The sequence below is a fragment of the Bombus affinis genome, chromosome 6 (genome assembly GCF_024516045.1).
Source record: "Bombus affinis isolate iyBomAffi1 chromosome 6, iyBomAffi1.2, whole genome shotgun sequence".
Lineage (NCBI taxonomy): Eukaryota > Metazoa > Arthropoda > Insecta > Hymenoptera > Apidae > Bombus > Bombus affinis.
In genome coordinates, this window is record NC_066349.1 from 573,102 (window position 1) to 599,483 (window position 26,382).

General features: G+C 30.9%; 1 protein-coding gene across 5 annotated transcripts in view; it reads left to right on the plus strand.

The window, feature by feature from the left end:
* Positions 1 to 26,382, plus strand: part of LOC126917847 (palmitoyl-protein thioesterase 1-like) — a 70,573-nt gene that overhangs the window by 492 nt on the left and 43,699 nt on the right. For 2 of the 5 annotated variants that reach the window (XM_050725197.1, XM_050725200.1), the window contains exons 2-7: positions 115 to 188; positions 7,574 to 7,721; positions 8,763 to 8,872; positions 9,312 to 9,439; positions 10,192 to 10,350; positions 11,485 to 11,602. In XM_050725197.1, coding sequence (XP_050581154.1) covers positions 7,622 to 7,721; positions 8,763 to 8,872; positions 9,312 to 9,439; positions 10,192 to 10,350; positions 11,485 to 11,602 — 615 coding nt within the window. In that variant the 5' untranslated portion in view covers positions 115 to 188; positions 7,574 to 7,621. Of the gene's footprint in view, positions 1 to 114; positions 189 to 2,387; positions 2,455 to 3,730; positions 6,461 to 7,573; positions 7,722 to 8,762; positions 8,873 to 9,311; positions 9,440 to 10,191; positions 10,351 to 11,484; positions 11,603 to 14,818; positions 14,978 to 15,220; positions 15,587 to 26,382 lie in introns of those variants that run through there. The other 3 variants (XM_050725202.1, XM_050725198.1, XM_050725199.1) reach the window with 3 other exon arrangements.

Below are 26,382 nucleotides of genomic sequence, written 5' to 3' on the forward strand. Positions count from 1 at the left end.
AATAAAATATAAAGAGCCAATGTTTATTCTACTTTTCGTGTCTGCCTCCCTTAAATATGTAATTTAAGAGGTGTTACTCAATATATGTTCATACATGCATAAAACATTTTTCAGGATTTCTTACATGAAAGACTTTAAGGATAAGAATGAAAATAATAAAATGGAATGAAATCTAATATCCGGGAACGGTACGTTTTAGGATAAATATATATCTTAGTATGCTCTCGTTTTTACTTTCAAAATTTATTATTTTTTCTATCTTGATATAATCATACAATTTTTATGTGTATTGTTTTTGCTTATTACTTGAAGTGATGAAGATATACACATGTACAAGATATGAAATTCAATGTCAACATTTTTTTATTGCATCATATTTTATCATAAGGATATAAAATTTAGAAGAAACCATGGATCGCCTATCAATTGTTGCAAAAAAACCCAATGCAGGGAAAATAACATTTATTGTAGATTTTTGCAAATAGATATCACAGATCATATCTCATACTTTTGCTTTTTTCTTTCTTTCTGACTATTTAAGCAGCTGTGGACTCTCATTTGTACATTTAATTAAGCCAAGCTTTCTTCTAAGATTTGGCTTTAGATTTTAGATAAAAAAAATTAATGAATTAGTTGATAATGGTATTCCATCTCACACTAGTTGACTAGTTCATCAATTTTTAAATGAAATGTTTGCATCTTATAAAAGAAGAGTTTCTAGAAATTGTTTATAGTTTGGGTGAATTAATTACATTCATCGAACAATCAAAACATTGGAATGAATATGATTTAGGTTTTCACTACCTAAAGTGAATGCATAATTTTGGGGAGATACGACCAGAATGTGGAAATTAGAAATGCAAGTCTGGGGCTGCTTAAAATATATCAAATTACAAAACTCTGTACAACCTTTCATTTTTTCCCATCATTAATAACTCAGGCTAAAGATTGTTGCGCCTATAATGGAAGTAAAAAAGACATTCGTATATAATAATTTTTTATACCTTTAGATACATCACCAGTTTTTTTTAAGGTTATTTTGCCAAAATATACATGTATATGTATAATAGGATGAAAATTTAGCAACCTATATAAAAGCATCAAAAAAGAATTTGAAATTATAAACTACAAAAAATCACAGAAGTGACCAATTTATGTTATATTCAGTAATAATATAATGACTAATAACTTCAGTGTAGCAGATAAATTCATATAGTTTAAATAATGTATTATTATCATGAAATATTATAAGTTTCTATTGCTTTCCAAAAATGTATTTCAGACAAAAGTTCGATTGTATTCTAATACATATAATTTCTGAAGATTAACGTTTTTTGATTTTTTCATATACGTAAATACATTCTGTTGAAAGAAATACATGGCTTTTACATTTAGCTTTTTTAACTAGAACTATATACATGTGTACCTAGTCTCATAAATTTTCTTAATTTATCAATATAGTACATGAAGGCAGTTTGTGATAAAAACCATTAAATTTGAAATTTATTGATTCTCTAAAATTAAATTTACATTGCAAATATATTATCATCAATTATAACCATATTTTTTTCTTATATTCTCTTATTTTATAAAATTTAAAGGGTTCTTAAGTTTTTTTCAATATCTCGGGAGTATTTCTATATAATTTTATTAATATATCCAATTAATAACTTTATCAGAATATATCAAATAAATAGCAAATATACTTTATTTGGTAGAAAGGTTGTTCCTAAAAATAATAGTTGAGAGTACATATACAGTATATGTCATTTTGCATAAAATGGTTTTTTATGTTTATTACTAAATGTTTATTACTGTAAAACCAAACAATATATTTTTTGAAATTATGAAAACATTTCATTACAAAATAGAATCATAATTTGATATCAATATCTAGTAAAAGTAAGATGTTAAAATATTCGTCATTAAATTAAACAAATTTTATTGTAGTATCAATGTTACGTAAGTGATAAAAACTACATTAAATCAACGTTAGTACAATATGTAAATAGTAAAAAATTGTATTAAATTAATATTTATGACATATATCTTACAATGAAAGTAAATGTAGTATTCTTACATCAATAACAGTAGTTATGAATATAAATGTTTTATATGAAATGATTATCAGAAACGTTCGTGACCAAGGGAAAACTAGAATGATATCTGTAAAATTGTCTAATTTTTATTATTTTAAAGTGAAAGTAGCCTGTTTACATTGGTTAGTTTCAATCTTTGCCTTATTCATCGTTTCACTATTTTTTTAACAATCGTGTAATTAGGACTTAATATTATTATTTAGATATGTATATACAATAATATACATATGTATATATGTATACTATATATACTTTGTATTATCTGCATACTATATCAAGTTAAAGTTCATCTAAACGTAAGTATAATAAGCTTTCAGTATTTCTTGAAAGCGAAACGGCTTGTGGATATATTTACGTAAGTAGATACATATGAATGAATATATAATTTATATTGATTGTAGAAGTTTCATTATTCAGTTTAATTGTATAATTACTTGCTATAGTTTAATATATATTTCATTCAATTACGCCAAATTTTCGTAGTGTCATAAATTTTAGGATAACCATGCATAACCTATAAAATACCAATAAATAATCATTGGTAAATGGTAAAGAAGCTCATTATTATTATATAGTATTAATCTTGCTTTAAGCCACAAGACATTTTTTATAAACAACTATGTAAGATACAAATTTTTAACACTGTCTTATAAAGATAAGAATTAAAATTTTTAATTTAAAAATACTCATTGCGTAGTTACATCTGTTATACAGTATGTATAATACTTATAAGATACATTTTTGTCTATATTTTTCAACTACTTAATAATTTTATATCACGTCATAATAAATTTTTTATACTAATCTTTACCTACAAATACAATAAATATTAGAAAATGATAATAATAGTTCTAATATAAGGAATTTAACTTTAATTATATACATATATATGTGTTAGTTTTAACATTTACATGCATACATCAAATAGCATATACAAATCAAAGTATAAAATTAATTACACAAAAGTTTCGTTAATGTATTTTTTGAAAAATAATGTATTTTTATTATATCATTTGTATTTATTTCTTTAATATTTTATTAATTTTCTTATCATTATAAAATTTATCATATTTAATTAATTATAGCTTATGAGTTTGAAATTAAAACTAATTTATTAAGACAGGATTTTACTATTGTAGGTTAAATTTGCAAGCATAAAAAATTATAATCAGTTTTTAATATTAATAACCTTCATAATATTAGATCGAAGAAGAATAAAACGTAGAAAATATTTATATGAAATCTTTTTATATAAAAAAGTTTTACTATAATGAGCTATAATATAATAAAACTTTAATATAGATTGTAGATAAAAGCAGATATTTCTTAGTACTACAAAAAAATTTATTTTATTTCATGTACTCAGAAGTTGAAATACATATATAGTTTTTTGAATGAAATTGTAATATTATTACTTCCCCTTATCATTGGTCTCGAAAACATTGTTATTCAAAACATAAAAACATTATTTTGCAAATAATGCTAAATACGTCTTTGTTTCTTAATGCCGTTATTCACATAATGTATGTTTTTAGATATTGTTAAACGAATGATGTTTTTAATAGATCTATTAGTTCAATAAAATGATTAATTGAGATAATATGTAATTATTTTTTATGTTAAGTAATTACGATAAGGTAGAAAATAGAATAAATAAAATTTCTACGAATATTATCTTCAATGTAATGAACCTTTTGTAAGTAATGAGGATTATGAGTAATTCTTGCACGTATATTTTATCGTCCCTATCCAAAGGTGAAAAAGGATACTCTGAACATAAACATACGAAATCTCAGTTCTGATAATTCATGCATTTGCAAAATGCCTTCATAACAAATTTTCGACGCTATTTCGTGTTTTATTCGTGATTTATTGTTTTATTGTTTATTGTTTTATTTCATGATTTATTGTTAGGTATGCATACGTAAGTACATAGATGCATATGTAGACCATAAGTCTATGGGCCAGACAGTCTAGCCGATCAGTTTTCAGTGTTAAATTGATTATGAGTGATGTCGATCGAATATCTTCTCGATATTAATTTTCGACTCGGTAGTAATGAAGTCGTACAGTGTTGTGGTTGAGGAAATGCAATTGTTTGTGTTTCATCAGATGATATAATTTTGAGCTATGCTTTTATTTATTTTCTCCAATTTTATCTTTTTTATAACTTGCTCATTATATCATTATTATTTGGCGTATTAGTTGTGTTGGTAGGGATATACGTACACGTTTTGCTATATAACGAATAAGTATATTTTAATGATATAATACAATGTAAATAAAAATATGTATTATGAAATCACGATTATTCAATGAAAAACACATTCGATTACACTCTTAATTCTTTATTCTTTATCGAACTGTGACTGTTCGATGCGTATATATCTCATTTCGCTATATATGTCATTATTACAATTAGTGAATATTTATATTCTTAACCATAGCTTATAACAGGCTTTTGTTTGTGCCTTGAGATTATATTATTTATTTGTAATCAATTTTAATCTGAGGAACTATAATATTTTGATAGTAACGTAATAAATTGTAATATAAACATATAATAAACATTTTAACGGAGTACAAAAATGTACTATGTATAAATTGCGCGCGCACGTACGACACACCTAGTATACACACACAAGCACTTACACGCGATCACATTTGTCGCTTTCTTGCCTTTGTCTATATTTTTCCCCAGACAATGTGATCGTCTGCGATCATTTTTCGACAATCGATCTTTTTAATTGCAATGATCACTTTTTAAATTAGTAAAAGAGAGTAATCTTTTTTACTAATCTTTAGATAGCTTATGCGAATTTATAAGATGCTTTAAGACATTAATATGTATATTTACGATTTTTATATTGATACAAAATGGTTTTTTGCAAATGCGCATAATAAGAAATTTTATAATGATGTTGATGGAACTGCTAAAAAATTTGTTGCATTTACAAGTTTGAAACACGAAAATATGAAAATTAAACTATGGTTTTGGACGAAATGTTTGACTGAGCTATAAGAAATATTGATGATATATATTAGGTTGACAGAAAGATCATCCAATTCCTTTTTTCAATTTTTAAATCATTTTAAAACAGTATAAAGAATTAAAGGCAGCAGAATTAACCATAGTTTTGTGTCGATTGCAAATACTCAACATTTCACAAAAGTGTTCTTAAATGTCAGCCACGATGTCACAGTGGTTTTGTATAACATACATATATTCAAAGATTCTAAGAGTGTTCGAATACTTTCGTGAGCCACTGTACATTAGTGTATAAGTGTACATATACTGACTCGCAAGAGTATTCTATATAAACATTTATCATAGAAAAACTTTACGTCCATATTGTATGTTATATCAAATATTTCGAGAATTTATTAACATCGTAATGTAACAATACTGTCATGATCATCATTGGTACGACAGTGGTACGACGAATCATTGGTACGACAGTGATTGTAGAGGATTGTAAGCATTCCAACCTCTCATTACTGTGGAGAGAACTTAAGGCATGGTGCCTGCGATTTCATTAAAAATGTTGGACGCATTAAACAAGCCAGTTACTGTTTTTCTGCAAAATCGAAAGAGTTTTTGGGAGGACAATACTTCGCAGGAGACGATGATTTAAAGTCCATTTATACACAATCAAGCCGTATCCATACCGTATCCGTTCTGTATTCGTTCCGTGTCCGGATGTTTATGCGTTAATATTTACACCGAGTACCACCCGAGATGTACCTCCTTCCAATTGAAAACTTATTGTTAGTTATGATAGCTATTACTAATAGCTAATAACTTTTGGATGAAGAAGAGGAAGAAGAAGTAAAGCGACAAAAGAATAAAAGGCCGATTCAACGTACATCCGTTATAGAAACCGTAAAGAAAAAAGAGAATTTCATTTTTACAAACGACTAGTAGATCACGGGCAGAAGTTTTACGAATCTCTTCAGCGTGACATAGTATAAGAATACTGTGTATAATTAGGCAGTACGCAGTCTTCGGATCAAGTGTTCTTCGTTACAAAAGACAACGTCATGCACGGACGAGACACGTTGAGATGGCTGTGGCCGTCCGTGCTGTGTTAGGCCAACAGAAAGAATATCGAAGATTACCAAACTACCAAATGCATCCGGGACACGTCGTGTCTATTAATGATCATCGGACACGGCGCGGATGACGTATAAACTTGTGTCCCTTCAAAGTGAAGTAGTGTAAATTCAACGTTACATTTAAAATCTGAGGCATGGCAAGAACACGGAACGGATACAGCCTGAAAAAGAACGGCGCGGTGTGCAACGATGGTTATGCGAACTGTGAATTCGCAGTGGAAGTATCGAAATTGTATATGACGAAGGTATGCAATATATATAATATATACATATATGTATTTTGTGCGCGCGCACGTGTGTGTGTGTGTGTGTGTGTGTGTTTGTATACCTTCGTCATATAATTTCGTACAATACGTATATATACGTATAAAGCTCATCTCATGTTACGATAAGTGTTAAAATAGGAGTGGCGATTGTATCGAAAATATAAATAGAGAAATCTTTTTAAAATGCAATTGTATTATTGTTATTTCAAAATAAATATTACTTTTTGGACGACTTTAGTAGAAGTTACAGAATATTTATTGCAAATATATTTAATAAAAAAATTAGTGTACAGTATAAATAGCCATTTTAGGGATATAACAGGCAGTATTATTAAATATTGAGGTTTATTCTTATATTAATATAGTAGATAATCGATCGTTTAAATAATTTCGTGACCTCTGCGAAATATAATATACTTGTGTGTAGTTACATACGCCTATACATATCTTGAAACTTCTATACACATTTTCAGATTTGTTTGAAACTTCAACAATGTAATCATAATAGTTTTATAATAGTTTCATAATAGTATTAATGTTTTAAAATGCTTCGTATAGCACACATGAATGCACAAAAAAGGTTTAACCTTTTCACTTTAACACAATTTTAAAACGCATAGTTTCGATCGTTCAATTAGTTACAAAACTTGATTTTTCGATTCTTTTCTAGCTAATTAGTTCGGAAAATTCTTTGCAGTATCGCAAAGGGAGGACAAGTTCTCAGTTGACATAGTACAGCTCTACAACTCTATATAGTTTACTGTAATTCTCATTCTCTAATTACTTATTTTATCTCTAATTATTTATTGTGATCGTCAAAAATTGTAAATTTTAACCACTGATCGACTTTATGAACTTGCTATATCGTTCTCGCTTACCAATACTCTTGATGAAAGAGATATAGTGAGAACAGGCTTGAGAACAGACAGGTTTTGAACATCGAAACAGAAATTTGAGAAGGTCTAAGACGAAATGTCAAATTGGAGCTGTGTAGTACTTTCTTTGTAGATTCAAATTAATTTGTAACGGTAGATTTGAATAGCGATGCAAGGATAATTCTTTATACTACTATATAATTTCTTTCTTTTATAGGAATAATTGTTTCATACAATCCATTCGTATAAAAGGAATTACATAATAATGGGAAAATATATTCTAGTACTATTCTTTTTTTCGTGTATATATCAATTTGATGGCGTACAAACTGATTCTCCTCCAGTTGTTCTATGGCATGGAATGGGTAATGTTTTTCATCCTTTTTATACAATGTACCCATATAGTAAAACTCTATTTATCCGACATAACTAAAAAACAAGACGTGTCGACTAACTGGATCAGTCAGATAATGAGTGCTCACTAGTTCCAAGCTCCGCTGTTTATTATTCGTGTAATCGGAGTTAATTTCCATATATGAAATTTGTTAAGCTAAGTTCGAATTTCGCTATGCTGAATTTTTTAAATAGGCAAATACCATAATAAGGCAAAAATCATTGTTCATAGAAGCAGTGCGTTATGTGGCCTGAATTCAGGTAACAGGAAGATATGTATTCGATAAATCGGGCATTGTGATGGATGTTAGTTCGGATAAATGGAGTTCTACTATACAGATCGATTTATCTGAGAACACTCAAATATCTCGAAAAATATGAATGGCACGAAAAAATGCTTCAGACAAAAAGTGTATGATATCGCGAGAAACATACTATATTCCTGTATATTTGATTTTGCGATGATCTTGAAACGTCTTGCGAAGATCATATTCAAATTTTCAAACGGGAACTTACATCTTTTATTACATATTTTTATAACTGACTTTGAGACGTTTTCAAAATAGGACTTATGTATGTATTAAGAACTTGTGTCATTCGCACCATTCACTATCGAGATATAAAATTTCGAAGTTGACAGATCGGTACAACTACATACAACTGACTGCTGGAAACTGACTGGCTTAATTTTATTTTAGAAAACCAAAAATTATTATCTTGTTTTCTGCAATCTTGTAGTTCGTGACGTATAGAATTCGAAAATATAAGTACTAGTTTTTTTTATCTGTTTCACATTTAGAAAAATCACTTCTCTTAAACTACCATAAATTAGATGAATGTTATTATTAATTTTTTATATTATTTTTATTTTATTTCAAAACGATGACAGCACACAGCAATTAACATTTTTTATAATAGCATTAATATTTAATTTTTCATGTAATAAATCCAATAACACGTATTTTTATACAATAGATACTAGATATTATGGTTAAAAGATAATATAATTTCAGGAGACAGTTGCTGCTTTTCATTTAGTTTGGGAAGAATAAAAAAATTGATAGAGAATAAAATACCTGATATTTATGTATATTCCATTCGATTGGGAAATAATGAAATAGAGGTAGGTATTTTTGTAATATTTAATTACTTATATAATAATAGCATCTTAAGTTTATTATATATAAATAGGTATATATTTTTTGAATTTTGAATAATCTAAACTAGATGGTCAAAAAGTTGCAGTAACATCAAATTGTGCTCTCCTCGACACCATTTAACTCATGTTTGAAAGGATTTGTAGTCTACCAATATTGTAGTTGATAGAAACATAAATTTTATTTAATTGATGTACATACTTTTTTTAACTAAGAAAGAATGAGATAAATCTGTTAGATAATATTTGAAAATTCTATAAGTGTTCGGATATTAATGCGAGTTACTGTATGCTTACCTATCTCATTTTTGCTCATTAATAGTTACTAGACAGTGATGTTCCAATAACCGATGTTTTTCTAGGCAGCAAGCTAAGTGTTTATTGACACTTTATTATAATATTTTAGGATGTCGAAAATAGTTACTTTGGAAATATTAATGAGCAAATACAAGAAGTTTGTCAACAATTGCTGAAAAATGAACGTCTTAAAAACGGTTATAATGCAATTGGATTTTCTCAAGGTGCTCAATTCCTGTAAGTATTATTTATGAGAAAATCAACAAGATTAGATATTTGATGGAAGGTGTGATCTATCTGCAAAAGGAGTTTATTATTGTATTTCACAGATGGATATCTAGTAAATGATATACAGGGTGTATTGAAAATCGTGCAACAAGCAGAAGGTCGGTAATTGTGATCGTGTAAAAGTATCAAAAATGTAGAATGACAATTTTTAATACAAGGCTTCGTTTTTGAGAAAATCAATTATGACGCATTAATATAATACATATTGTGTTATTTACTTTCTATCTGACTGCGAAATATAAACATAATATAAATAATGTCAGTGCAAGGGACAATGAAACATTAACATTATTTTTCAAGAGAACGGTTGAATTGCGACCTATAGTTCGTTTTGCAAAGTTGCTCTTCGTTGCAAGTACTATGCGATACAATAAAAAAATTTCATGCTGAATTTTAAGATGTAGGAGGTGTTCAAAGACGTAGACTCACGCTGTGGCGGACATGACACTTACTTTCAGTATACCCTGCACATTGTACATACACAAGCATATATGCATTAGCAGATTTATATATACAAGTACATATGTATATATATGTATATGTATATCTACACTAGCCCTAGTCAGTATCACAATCTTAATTCTCTTATATGAATACATACATAAATAATTTGAAGGTTGTATTTATCGTAATCACCCAATAAGTGGTATTTGGGCTAACAACAATATGACTTAAAGCAAAACATGTGTTATATATTACAGGAGAGCGGTAATTCAAAGATGCCCCAATCCCCCAGTTAAGAATTTCATCTCCTTGGGTGGTCAACATCAAGGCGTTTTTGGATTGCCAAATTGTGGAACATTGAAATCTAAGATTTGCAACTATATATCTCACATGATCAAATATGGAGCCTACTTACGGTATTGATTTTTAATTTTTACTTTTATTTTCTTACAATGTCTTATATACCTACATAATGTTAATTTAAATAGGTAACACATAAAGTCGTGCACAATCATAACAAATATTAGGTTGCAAATTAACAATTTCAGCATTTTAATGCATAACTCGTTGATTTTAGAAGTTACATATTTAATTTTTGTTTTCTGCATTTGTTAGGTTCACTGTGCATGAAGCGTCGCTTTATAGAAGCATAGGTGCATCGTTTATTGTTGCAACGTATTTATGCTTCTGTACTAACTACTGACAATGTTAACTTCAATCATCATGACAAAAACAGTTCACTGCTGTTTCATGGAGAGCTGCACATTACTTTATAATGACCACTGCATGGGAACGTACTGTTAACATCAATGCGACGCTTCATGGATAGTGGGCCTTAGCGTACTATTTTGCTGTCATTTTGGTTTGTCATGTGTTTGTTGTTTAATGAAGCTGTTGTTTGTTTGTTTGTTTGTTGTTTAATGAAGACTGAAAAAGCTGCTATGAGACGAAAGATTCCTTTTACGTTCCTATACGCTATCACGAACGTACAATTATAGGCAGAATTCATTATAATGATATTGACAGCTTTTAATAAATATTTCGTAAAATAAGACCGAACGGCGACTACACTTATAGATGAAAGTTGTTTAGAATCATGTTCCCGATAATATATCAAAAAATCATCGAAATCCAAGATAATTGTAGCTCTCTAAATAATTACCGTATTTATACGTACCTCTTTTACCAATAAAGCGTCTTTTTTATAAAGTTTTACATTTCATTTGTATAGTATCAATTTTTTGTATTATAAGTGATACGAAATTTATTAGATATAATCAGATCTCATTAATTAGTAATAATAAGTATAAGTAGTATACAAAGTATAAAATACCTTTTGTAGGCATTATACTTATACCTTTTAAAAGGGATTGTAATATTGTTCCTTTAACATTTATATTAACGTACACTTTTATATAATAGCAATAACTTATACCTACACGTGTATAATTATTACATAGTACATATAAAATATAAAGTATATATTCTTTTATAAATACTTTCATTTCAGTTCGTTACTCATGTTATAGAATTATTTTATTTCATTATAGACCAGTTCAAGGAAAATTTATTCAAGCAACGTATTGGCATGATCCATACCAAGAAGAAGAATATAAAAAGAAAAGTATGTTTATGGCCGACATCAATAACGAGCGTTATATTAATGAGGTAAGATATCTATATGTCTACATAACACTTTATCGTATTAAAAATGACAATTATTTAATAAGGGAAGTTTCCTAGGTGAGTTATTAGTTTTAAAAAGATAACTATTGCATATTCTACCTGTTAGTAGTTGCTACTCTATCTCCTAATAACTAAAATGAGTGCCATTCGCTCGGAAAATTTGATATCGGCTGGAAAATTGACGTCAAAGTCCGTCATAAGTACTTCCGAAAATTGATATAAATGACAGTTTTTTGTAATTATTTTAACCTTTGGCTTTTTTCTAAATATATACAAGTAAAATAACTACCATAGAAAACAAACTTGGGTCTCAAGTTAGGTGTCAAACATTTTTTTTTTTATCCATTTCCCCTGAAGTTCAAATTGCATTTGACTATACGTACTTATATACATATACATATGTGACTTTATGTATCTGTACACGCTAATGTTTCTTTCATTTTTCTACTAATTTAAGAAAAGGTTACTACTAATAGAATATTTTATTCTGTTTCAAATTTCAATTAAGAACATAATTTTTCGATTTACATGACAATTATAAAACTTAATTATAGTTTATAATACCGAAACGCAATTCGAACTTTGTGTGGAATAGATAAAAAAAATATGTTTAACACTTACCATCTGACTGAGGTCCAAGTATTTTTTCTATTCCAGTTATTGCATTTGCATTGTACTTAGGAAAGTATGGAAAATTTTTAAAATTTCAAAAGGTTATTTATTTCTATTTTTGGAGCTATGTAAGGCGGACATGGATGCCAATTTTTTCTACTACGCCAAATTTTTCGAATGAAAGGCACTCGTTTCATGGTCATGGACGTAAGAATTAAAATAAAAGTACTTTATTTCAAATGGACCGGTAAATATCATTTTTATAAAATAAAACATAAATTGAATCCTTAGAATACATCATAACGTGCTTAATATTAAAATTATTATTTTACATAAAGAAAGATAGGAAGAACGAATTGCAATTTAGTAACTATATACGTACATCAATATATAAAACGATATATGTATATCAATAAATAAATGGTAGATGCGATATATTTTTTTTTATTGCTTTTATTTGTAATAAGAGATCAGTAATTATTGACAGTAGAAAATTCTCTGATGTCAAAAGGAATATGTATAAAAATGAAGGAAGCTTGGAATTAACATAGTAAAAGAAATGTTATATGTACAATTATTCTTCATCATGCTTTTTTTCTTAATGTTACAGCTTTCCTTTTTCAGTATGTATTTTTGCATTAATATTATACAGACGTAGCAGGTACGGTCTTACAAGAGTGTACCGGTAACAAGTTTTCATTTATGTTTCTAACAATATGATAACGAAATTCAATGACCAATCGGCGATCGTCCATTATTGCGTGCGCGGTATCACTTCTTCCTCTTACTGACAAGAGTTTGGGTTTCGCAGATTTGCGCTTAATTTTTATACATTATATGTAGGCCCATGAACTTATTCTAATGGAGGCGTGGCATAGATTTCAGTCCTCTGGTGGTAAGATGGCAAAATACTGAAATACATCCTTCGGTCTCTTTGTTCATTTATTTAAATCATCTGATTTATTTACATTCCAAATATATATTCAGTAGCGTTTCACAATTCCAGGATTTATTTTAATTGAAAAAATGTTCTTTGAATGCTATTCTATTCAGTAATATTTCTTTCGAAAGGAACAGCTTGAACAGCTGTTAATATAAATAATAGGCCTTGTATTTAATGTATTAATTGCGGAACTTGGAATTAAAAGATATATCTCATTTCGCTATATATGTCATTATTACAATTAGTGAATATTTATATTCTTAACCATAGCTTATAACAGGCTTTTGTTTGTGCCTTGAGATTATATTATATATTTGTAATCAATTTTAATCTGAGGAACTATAATATTTTGATAGTAACGTAATAAATTGTAATATAAACATATAATAAACATTTTAACGGAGTACAAAAATGTACTATGTATAAATTGCGCGCGCACGTATGACACACCTAGTATACACACACAAGCACTTACACGCGATCACATTTGTCGCTTTCTTGCCTTTGTCTATATTTTTCCCCAGACAATGTGATCGTCTGCGATCATTTTTCGACAATCGATCTTTTTAATTGCAATGATCACTTTTTAAATTAGTAAAAGAGAGTAATCTTTTTTTACTAATCTTTAGGTAGCTTATGCGAATTTATAAGATGCTTTAAGACATTAATATGTATATTTACGATTTTTATATTGATACAAAATGGTTTTTTGCAAATGCGCATAATAAGAAATGCGCATTGATGCGCATTGATGAAATCGCTCTTTTCTTTAATTAAATGACGCTTACGACTATCTACAAGAGAAAATTTAGATAAATTTTCTACACGTCTTTTTAAAAATCATCAATTTTATATCCAACTTCATTTATGGTTACATACTTATTTTTCTACTTCTTTACTGGCTATTTATCTGGCTTAACAGAGCCAGTTGTAAATGTAATATAGATATTAAAAAAAAGGTATCTACTTACTTGATGGGATAAAGTCTTCTTTTGTAAAGTGTAATGAGCATATTTTCATAGACGATGATAATATACTCGTGGCCGCTTTTAGAACTTCCATCTAAGTACTGAAGCGGTCAACAATTTCCGATTGATTTAATTTATTTTTTAGTTTCATTATAAATCTTTATTTTCCGGAGGAAAGTAGTAAAAGTGGACAGTGTCATTTTTACATAAAACTATACGCAGGGGAATATATGTTACTTCTACTTTTTCTACAAGGAAATACCATTGTGTAAACTTTTATAGCTACTTAAATAATTATATGAATCTTATCAATCCGATCAATTTAAAAGCATTGAGACAAATTTAAAAGCACTAGCTTTTCATTACGCGCCCATTTAAAATTTAAACATTGATGATCATATGGACGAGCATTACTCGATTTATCTTCAGTAGTTTAATTTTCCGTTACAAGTTGGCATATCGAAATTCTCTGTTTCTTAAAATGAAAACTAAAGTATGGCAAAAAGTCAAAGAGACAAGGAGAGAGAAAAGGGAGTGCGAGTAAATCGTCTCTTTAGAGTTGTGAATTCTTTCGCTAAGAAGTAAAGTAGAGCTAAGGGTGTGCAAATACCCTATAATAATTGTGCCAATTACGTTCTTACTTTATCTTTAAATAATATTGAAATTTCTTTCCAGACGTATAAAGAGAATCTTCAGAGATTACGTACCATGGTACTAGTTAAATTTACTAATGATACCATTGTCAAGCCTACAGAAACGGAAATGTTTGGATTTTACAAACCAGGACAGGGATCGTTAATTCAAACATTGGAACAAACTGATTTATATCGTGAGGTATAGAATTTTATATAGGTATCATTACAGGATTATGATTTAATAATGTTTGAAAACACAAACGTCGTTTTTTAGCTTTTGTCTGGTTACAAGCATCTTTGTTTAGTTATAATGATTAAAAATAAACGTTATAGTTTCAGTTATAACGAATACTTGGCAAAATTAATTGAAATTACAATTGCGTTTCAAAAAACACAACTGCAACGAATAATTTTAATCAGAAAATAAATTTGTACATTTCAGGATCGTTTAGGTTTGAAAATGTTACACGATTCTGGGAGAATTCATTTTCTTAATGTACATGGGAACCATTTGCAATTTACGGAAGACTGGTTTGTAGATAATATAATAAAAAAATATTTGTTATAAGGATTAATAACATTAAATAATGTATAAAGAATTAACCTTTTTAAAACAAATGTTATATCTGTGTATACATATGAACATTTCATTATCTTTGCTTAATACATATATCATTATTGTATCTACGTATTCCTTTCACTAATGCACATTCTTCTCCTGTAATTGGATGCTATCACAATAATTTAAATATGTATACTTTTTGTAAAAACTACACCTATTCATCAATAAATTTATGTATCTATTATATTTCTGAAATATGGAAGTTATCTAAATTGAGTGTCATATCTTTCAATTGAAATGAAATACAAATTATTTGAGGTTTGTTTGGTTTCTTTATTTTAACATCAGATTCATAGATAGATACTTTGTTACAATAATATGGAATACAATATCTATCATTTAAAATCTCTCTGTTTTTTTCACAAGGTCGACGCATTTGACTCAATCTTCCATTAAATTCTCATAAAACTGGCATTGGACTTCATCAATGACTACTATAATATTACTTTTCAACTCGTCAATCGTGTCTGGACTATCGACGTAGACTCTATTTTGGAAAAATTCCTATGAAAAAGGTCTAACGGTGTCATATCATACAATGTTGGTTCGTTAATAGATAATAATAAACTTTTATATTAAATTTTAGCAATTTGCACACGTTGCCGCACTGTGCAGTGTTCCATGTTCCATGATGATTTATTTGGGTATAGGCTTCTGATAAAGTTTATAAAAAACAAATGAAGGTATGTAAAACCGTTTTGCAGTAATTTCGGTGTTGATTGTTAAAAGATGTGACACTCAATTTAGATAGTCGTTATCCAATGAATTTTCGATATTATGTTGGATGACCAACATAGCGACTTGCTTTCTGATAAGTAGAGACCAGCCACCGTGCCATCTTCAATGACTACAAATCCGAAATTCAAAGCGTCTCCTTTAGCCCTCCCGATTCAAGCATCACAGTTATCCCCTTGCTGTCCAAAGCCGAACATACTATAAATATAAGTTTATGCGCACGATCGCACTAAGTAAACATTCTTGTAATTTCTATGTTCCTTACGCTAGCGGTCAATTTAAAGTTTAATCCCTTCTCGTGTCATTTAGCACGACGAAACTCGGGCCCAAGCGGTAGCCGTCAAAGTTTGGTAAACAAACCAGATTGATGCTCGAGAACAGTCACAATACGAGCCGAAATGCGAATACCTATGATATAGTCAGTCTTACGCGATACTGCTTGTATTTTCGAGCTATCGCGGGGAGACGCGGTCGTTAGAATACGCGCCAACGGGAGTCGTAAATTCCCGTTACGATCAGAATGATCGACACCACGAATAGTTCGATCCCCGTATTTCGATTAAGATAATAGGGGTGATTCAGTTATGATAACACTGTGGCTCACAGAGTTAAAATTTATATTTCCAACACTTAATATACACGAATGAATAGATATAAACACTTAATAACTTATCACGCTGCAATAATAGAGTAGCACGGTATGAGACTTAATGTTAGAAATTCGGCGTTAGATCTTTGATTCAATGTGTAACGTTCGACGCGTCACAAGGAACTGATCGACTTTAGATGATTTCTTTGTCTCATCTTTTTGACGATCCCCACTATACTTAGGTCACGCCACCGTTCGCGCCTATGATCACGTATGTCTGTTCTTGCGTGGAAAACGTAACGGACCAAATTCGACGTTTCGAGAACTCGCTGCTTGGCGACAGCTATGCGCTCGTCGATACATTGTATATGATCCGGCGGTCAGATAAGACGATCTGACTGAGACATTGTAGGGCCGCGAGTGACGGTTAGAAAATACAGCCTGTGTTAAGCCTAGTGGCGTAACACTGCTGTTGTGGAAGTAAACTCTAATTCTTCTTCGTTTTATAGGTATTATAAATATATTATATTTTGTAATAGATGACAGTTTCAAAACTATATTTCATGCATAAACAATACTTCAATATAAATTCAAGCACCTTCAAATGTGATTTTTTCCTAAGGAATGTAATAATACTAAAAATAAATAGTATTCTATAAACAAAAAATTCAATTATAAGAAATGTTCACCTTGAATCAATATCTAATAAGAAAATACAATTCTAAAAAGCCTCCATAGTATGATACTTCCTAAAACACTTTGGCAGATGTAAAGCTATTTTACATTTCGCGTATTCCCACTTCGTTTCGCTTCATATTTTATGTTTATAACAAACTTTACACATCCTTGTTGGATGCTTCTTCGGAGGCGTTGGATCGATATTTTTTGGGAAATGAGCCCAATATTGTGCTTAGAGTCGAAGAGGTTCAATTGATGTATATCTAATTCGATATTTTGTAAAATTGTCTCTGCTATATTTATTCGGTAATCAACGTAAGTCTCCTTTTTTCGACTGTGCATTGTTTTATGCTTAATACAGATATTGAACAGAGCCATATCTGACATGTAAAAGAAAAGTTTTCGGTATCCTTTGATGACTTTTCTCATGATTGGGAAACAGGATAACATCTGATCTTGATGATCAACTGCACCCATACCCTTGTTATATTCCAGGATACATTTAGGCTTCATTACTTTTTGTAATTCTTTGTCTGATTGTTCAACCATCTCTACACTTTCGTGTTTCGTTGATATCATGTACACGTCGCGTTTGTTCGTCCATCTCAGAGCTAACAAATTATTGCAACGCTTCCATACACATTCTCCTTTCTTCAAAATACGCTTTTGAATGTCTTTTGGCATATTTTTCCTATTCTTACGTACTGTCCCGATAACGTTTATCTTTTTCTGGTGTAATTTTAAAAAGAGGTTGGGTGAAGAGTACCACTTGTCCAGAAACAAAGTATATTCCTCGTTTATTACAGATTTATGATAACTTTATCACAACGTTCTCCGAGGCACTATCATTTCGATCAATTTTGTCTTGGCCGGTATATATTTTAAATCCATGACAGAAACCGGTACTTGCCTCGCACAATTTGTAAATTTTTAATTCGAATCAAGCTCTTTTCGACGAATTGAATTGTTTGTACGCTAAACGCCCTTTATATTTCATCAAGGATCTATACTTACATATTCATTGGATGTGTAAATTTCTTTAAATTTTTCATTCCAGAGATTGATGATTGCAGAGGTCATTGCTATCAGCAGTTTCATTATCAGAAAAATGTAAAAATCTCAAAATTTGCCGAAATCTCTTAAAAGGCATTATTTTTCTAAATATTGGCGTTTGTGCTACTGCTCTTATAGTTCAATACAGTTGGATATTTGATTTTTTTACTTGACCCATGAAAATACACAGTACATAGTAGGCCTTTATTTCGTCTAACGTAACAGGATATCAAGTGTCGTCCACTTTCCGTCTTTTACGCTCGTCGTGTATTGTCTGGTGTGCGAAGCAATTTGCTTCCGTAACAAGTATTTCCCAAAGATTGTCGTCAAATGTAATAGAAAATAGGTCTAATATTTTTGGATCCTTGCTTAAATTATTTAAAACAGACGCTTTTATGCCATGAGTTTCAGAATACTTCCAAACTATTGGTGTGCTTTTTACTTTCTGCCAAATCCATGATTGACGCGTAGTACCTTCCTCTTCACTACTCTCATCTAATCATACGCCTTGCACGCTTTCTGATTGGCACAAACACGTCATTATCACTGGATTCGTTGTCATTGCTTTCATTCAAAACTTTCGTATTTTGCATTTTGTGGGGGTTCATTAAATTTCAATAACTAAACTGCTTTGTAAGGATAGGAACTGATAGGAACTAACATTCAATTACGATCGTTATATTACGATGTTTATCTTTGGCCCCCGACTTTCTGTTGGCGAGCCTGGCTCGTGATAATTATGTTTGGCCCGACTATCTGTTCACGAGCCTTTTTCTTTTTTTTCCTCGAAAATGTTATTACGCATATCTAGTGACTGAGTATGTGAAATTCGGCGAAAGTCGCCATACCCACTAAAAACCCCTCCTCTATTCGCTCCTCTTATGGTACAGGGACCAACCCCGGAACCGCCTGTAGTGGCACTCGACAGCAAACTTCCCAACGGGTTCTGTCCCGTGGCTTGCTACACAAAGACTCTATCCTCGATCGGACGACGGTAGAGCTGTGGTTAGCGCTGTTGGTTACGAACCTTCAAGACCAGGTTCAAATCCTGGTACTTTTAGTCCGGTTTTTTCTACACGAGCAGCAGTAGCACTATCACCGACCTATCCACCTCACTCCTTTCGACATTACTTCAGGATTGGCCTTAGTGTGTACCCTTCACCAATTCTGTCTTCTCAGTTCAGCCTACTAGCTTGTCTTTTCTTCCTCTCCACGATCTTCTCTTGCACTAGTCTTTCTTGCATGATCTTCCTGGAAAACGCTTGGAACCTAATCCAATTGTCCTCTTTTTTGGTTATTCCCTCTATCAAATTTTCCACCGTAAGTGGCATGCCAATGTAACTTTCAAATTCAGTCCCCTCGTAAATCCACCTAGGGCAGTGGAACAACGCATGCTCCGCATCGTCATCATCAGTGTCACAATCCCAACATTTCGAGTGATCCTCCTTGTTAATCGTCTTTCGATACACATTGAAAATCCCTACTATTATTACTAGTAGAACTAGTAGGACTACTACTATTTTCCTGTTTTCAAGGTAGTTGCCAAGAGGAGTTAATAGTTTTCGGAACATCCCTCTCGCTTCAGCCTCCATCAGGATCTTACCCCAATTGAGAGTGTTGAACGCGTTCTTGATGTCCACCGCTGCCAGTACATATATCTGGTTTCTTCTTTTACAATTCGTACGTATTGGTCCTTGTGGAAGGGATCTACCCCCACCTTTTCCTCAATCAGGTTCTTAGATGTGTGCTTCCAGACTTTATTAAGTGCTGGAAGCACGTTGATCTGTCAGAAAGACGATGTAAGTGCAGGGTCTCTACCCGGCTTCGGGATGAGAACTACTCTCGCCACTTTCCATAACGCGGGTATCCTTCCGCTGTTGTTCACATCGTTCAACACTTTCAACATCTTATCTGTCCTTTTTTCAACTAACTCCTTGACCACCGCTCCTGGTATGCCATCCGCTTTGTTAGGATTTATCCTAGTTCCGGCATCCAGTAAAGCTTCCTCCGTGATCTCGCAGTCCCCTTCGCCATCTCTGCTGTTGATACTCCCGTCAATTCTCATAAAATTCTCCGTCGATCTCGTTAGGAAAAGCTCATCGTAACAACGTTCTTCTAGAACGTATAACGAAAGAGCGAATTAAGACCTTCCGAGTATTCATAATGTTACAACTATGTATAAAATACGTCAAATTATAACTATTCTCGAATACGAATAGTACGCCGCTAGTAATAAGTAAATGATTATTAATATTTCGCATCATCAGACTTTGGAATACGTAACTTCGTTGATTGTGTGAGCTAGTAGTGGCCCATGAAAACTCAATTAATTAATTTGAATAAAACTCCGTGCCTATAACGGGAATTGTTCATGAAACGGGTAACTGGTAACTGGTCAATTATTGAAAGATTGGAAGTACATCTTATATATCGTTTGACTGGTATAAGTGTTTAAAGCCAATAGCGAAGTTAAGACAATAGGACGTGAAAAAAGCGGTTTCTCGCACACACTGTTAACAAAAGTATTGAAAAAATGCATTATTACAAAGCCATTTATTAGACAATTTTAAATTATAATGTACTCATTGTAAATTTCGTTAAAACCGCATAACAAACTTATTAACGGGCTTATATCTTTATTGCGTTTCTGTAATAATATCATAATGTGTGATACAATTGTTTTCGTATAAAGAAATATTAATAATTATATAATATAAATATTATATAATGTATCATACATTATTGTAGGTACAATGTCGTGGTTGTAATTGCAATTTCAACTAGAACGTAATGCTCAGTATCAATGACGATAGGAACCGGAAATTAAAAATGAGAGTGTAAGGAAAATTTGCGAAGAAATAACAAGCGTAGATAGTGTCAGTTTAGACCTTGGAAAGAGGGCCATATATTTTCATCGAGCACACTGGTAGCTCTATCCGAGGGAGCGGAAACAACAGGGTATATTATGGAATACTATCCGCAATAGGTTCCACAATCTCGGTAGCCATTGTTTCGTGGTACCTACAGATGTGCTCCATTGTCGGTCTATCGGTACTCTTGCTCGAAAAGGAGAAAGAGAAAGAAAAAAAGAGAGACGTTTACGAAAGGAACGTATCAATTCTTTGTCGTATCAGTATATCTGTAGGCATATCTAACGGGTGACATGTCTTGAAATTACCTTCTTTATTTTCGATAATAATGACGTATAGCGCTAAAATGACACCTTTTCACACTCGATTATGCATATTTTAAAGAATAAGTAGCATTGGGAAGATTCAACGCTCCATTATACGATATTATAGATTATAGAACGATGTATTATAGATATAGATACAAATTTTTAAGATTTGTTTTATGTAGTTTTTGGAATTTCAAATTATACAAATTATAAAGTTGGTTTGTCATTAGCGATGTCACATACCTACGTACGTCAATACGCATAGGTATGTATGTTCACACGAATTGTTATACACATATTGATATAACGTAAATAAATTCTGTAGTTGATTTTTAGGTATTTTGTAATTTTTTCTTTACCGTACGGTAATTATATTAAGTCGTGCAAATTAAGCGGAACACTTTCCAATATCGTACAATTTTTGGCGATGATGCAAATGCGTTACAACATGTATTACAAAATACTAGTTTGCCTATCACTTGAGTATTAATTTTATATTAAAAATTGTGATTCATAAAATAGAAATATTAAAAGTAGCTATAGGAAATATCAGTTTTTAATAAAAAATTATGATTAGACTGTGAATTTTTATGCATTTATGAGAAATTTGAAGATGTAAAAATGCGACCAATACATATAAAAATATATGGAATATTTAAAATGCAGTACTTATTACATGTAACGTTTAGCAGGTCCTATTTTCTAAAGCATATTCACAAAAGTCTAAATGCGCATAAATATTTGCAGTCTAATTATGAGATTTGAAAAAGATTTGAAATTAAAAAAGAGAAGCAATCGGCATAATGTACAAGGTAATATTAATAGTAATCGTTATATTGGGTCACCCCGGAAGTTCGTTCCGATTACAATTTTGATTCGATATACATTTATTGAATTATATGGTTGCCATTTTATTCCACGACCTTTCTTCATCTTCCACACAACTTGTATATTCCATCCTTCCAGAACCTCTCAGGTTTCTCAGCGACAAACTTTTTAATATGGTCTTTCGTGTTGACGAATTTCCTTAAAAATCGGAACAAAGTTTCCAAGGAACCCGATACATATATGTAGATATTTAATCATACTATTTCTTATCATCTGGTAAGTACCGAAGTAAATAACTATCAAGAAATGAACTTATTTTAGAAATATTAATTTTTTCCATTCACTTGTTGATAGCAAAGATTATTAGTAGATACCTTTATATTTTTATACATTTTTCAAAATTGGATTCATACAGTAAGAGTAAAGTATAAAGTAAGAAAGTTTGTTATTTGTTAGTAGGTAGGTTATTGGTAGTTTATTTGGTTAGTTGTCCTTTCCAATAAGGCAATTGACAATTTCATTTGATTTGTGCGCATTTTGCAAGATTGTAGATATGCGTTTAAAAATACTTTCAAATTTTAAATTTATATTATCAATCTTTTATAGATATGCATATTGGATATGGATAACAGTATCTCTGTACCGCTAATTACGATATGTAACGAATACTTAAAAAGTTCCTAATTTCATTACAGTATGCGAAATTAAAACACAATAATGCGAATATATTAGCAGTATTATGAATTAATTCTCTGCATATTTTTATTTTGTCTTATCGTGAGTATTGATTTTAATAATAACATAGTTTTGGTATTAATATGAACATTATGCACGAATTCATTTCTTATTCGTTGTTTATTTAATTTTTATTTTTAGAATACGACAATGAAATTAAGATTTTGTGAAAATAAATCAGATCAATTGCTCCATCTTTATATCGATAACAAATATTGTTTTTGTTTCTGTGTCGAATTTACGAATTTCAATTAGGATATAAATATATTAGATTGTCCGAAAAGTGTCTTTCTTTTACAGACACGTCTTTTACAACGATGCATCTTCGTACAAACGTGTAACCTAATCTATCGAACGTTGTGATCTTTATTTCGATAAAACAAAATGGATAATACGTAATTCGATAAAATATAATAATATAAAACGGAGGATGCTATGCATCTATTATTTCCTTATAAAACGCAAGAAACTTTTCAGGTAGTCAGGATTTTGTAGTACTCTGATAAATATACAATATAGGTACATACAGTACACAGTAATATGCGTACATGAGAAATTTGTTGGACTTGTACTTATTAAACCACATAAATCCAATTAGGTATTTGGAAATAACACCATTGGGACTAACGACATTTATTAGGAGAGCAAGTTAGCGAATTAATTGTAAATCTAACATCGATATACGTACGCGTATGTACGTGAACTTTTTTCTGTTTAATACCTATATCCTTTTTCAGCTGGCTCTGTTGAATCAATCGATAAATAGCCCATCAGGAAATGTATGTGAAGCGATCTAAATAAAATGTCATTATGAGCGAATAGGTACTTCAAGAAAATCACCCTGTAGATTGTAGATAGTAGGAGTACCTCTCAAGGATACAGTCACGCAATAAGAGGGTGAGTAGTAGCGGTAGCGATGATAGTAGTGGTAGTTGGTTTGATGCCAATGGGCGGGTAGGTTGGCATAGGTTGGGGTAGGTATTCCGTTTGTATAATGTACCTACTCACTCGTATCGGACTGTCTCCCTGTGATGTGAACGCAGCCTCAGGCTTATTATATATCTCAATCTCAGAATACTACTGACTCTGTCGAAATTATGATTACTCGTCATTCCAGAATTTCGCAGCAAGACGAAATCTTCTCTCTGTCTCTCCACACCCCCCGCCCCCCCGAATTTTTTTCTCATTTTATAGGTATTTATTTGCTTATGATATAATTTAGTACGCTCAATTTTCACAACAGTCCTCTGGCTACTTGACTTATAAATTTCCAAAAAACATGTATTCTTCTCCACTTTAGTGCAAACCTTTGATTCAAGCTTGATACAAAATCAGAATCCTTTTTCACTAATATCAAAAGTTTCATAAAGCATCGCTCGTGATACAAGTTGACGACAATGACGTTCAAAATAATTTTACCTTAGCAATAAGCATATCTCATATCTTATAAGTTGTCAAGTAAATGAGTGAAGTAATAAATCAAAATGATTCATACTTTCATTCATTGTAACTGTTCATGTAATTCATACTTACGTATAATTAAACGTATGGTGCACTTTCAAAGTCATTATATTATTACGATTTAGTAGCATTAACCGAAAACTATAATAATTTTGTTTCTTTATCTTTTTACACGAATAACAAAACATGTAACGAGGCACCTATGCTTAGAATTGGGAAATTGAAACGATCTTCTTACGACTAAAACAATATTTTTTGAACTTTTATAATCGTTTCAATGTATGTTTAATGCTTCATTGGTAAAGTAATAATAAATAAACTTTGATCTTTAAAGATTAAGAATGGTATCTATCCAATGGTAGATAATGGAATTATTTCAGATGAAAATGGTATATACATATCTATATATGTATATGTATATATAGAGAGATAAATATAATTACATATAATATATATATATATATATATATCTTATATTTTATATTTTATATATATAAGGTATATATATAATACAAATGTATTACAATACAAAATTGTGAAATACCTTCGATTAATTTTATGGGGTATTTCACATGATACGTAAGTAAACGGTAGTGCTGTAAAGGAAAGGAAAGCATAAGATATAGGTACTTGTTGAGAAATTGATTATTATGAATGGAAAGAGGGTTCGAAAAGCTGATCAAAAAATCAATTCTTCGAGGATGACGAATCTCCGCATCGATAGGCGTTGAAGATGAGAAACAAAAGGCATTGTGTTCGTTTTATCCGCTCGAGCGGTTTACCAAAGAGAAACGAGAAGGTGCTGGTACTGTAGCGGTAGTGAAAATCGAGGAACGATATTCATCGGTGGCTCCGAACGAAGTCTTCCTCGGTTGAAAGTCGACCGATGGAAAATCGTGAAAATGATATGCTGGACAATGGGTATTGTTCGAACCGATCGCCGTGTCTGGCCTCCTACCATAGTTGCTTTTCGTCCCTGGATGCTTAGAATCGGTAGCTTCGCTGGGAAACTCAGATTCGCGAATCGTTCTTCCAGAAAACGAGAGTCCAATAGGAATTTTCCTTATTCTCCTTACCCCTTTTCTACTTGCTTCTGCTTCTTCACTATTCATATACCTCAGTTAATTGCCTGTTCTAACAACTCGCTTCAAACATCATCGATTTACATAATTAACGATATCTAAGCTTGAAAATTAGACGCTAATTAGTTAATTAATAGATCGATATGTGTCTATAAACCATAAACGTTTTATTTTACTACTATTATAATATTGCTAAAAGTAGTTAATCGGAGTTTATTTTCATGGTATTGATAATATTCGTATTTAGTATTTAATTTAAAGCGAAAAATTTATTTTATTAAAGAATTTAATTTCTTCAAATACTTTGCTTATCGATCAATGATACGAACGCTATAAGATATAAGTATGTAGATGATCTTTTGTTTCGCGCGATGGTGATTTCTGGCCCTTTAATTGCAAGTAAGACAAGTAAACGATTTGATTTAAATTTAAGTAAACGAAAGATTTAACACTCGTTCAGACTATTCTGGTCAAGTAAGAGAATAGATACGCTTTCCTCACCAGTCACTATTACCAAACGAAACGAAATATATTCGGACGCGTTCCTTTATGTATAATACTTGAGTTCGTTAGTATCTAGTTTGTCATATTTGCGTTAGAATCGGAGCGCTTCCCAAGCTTGTTATCTGCTACGATTAGATTT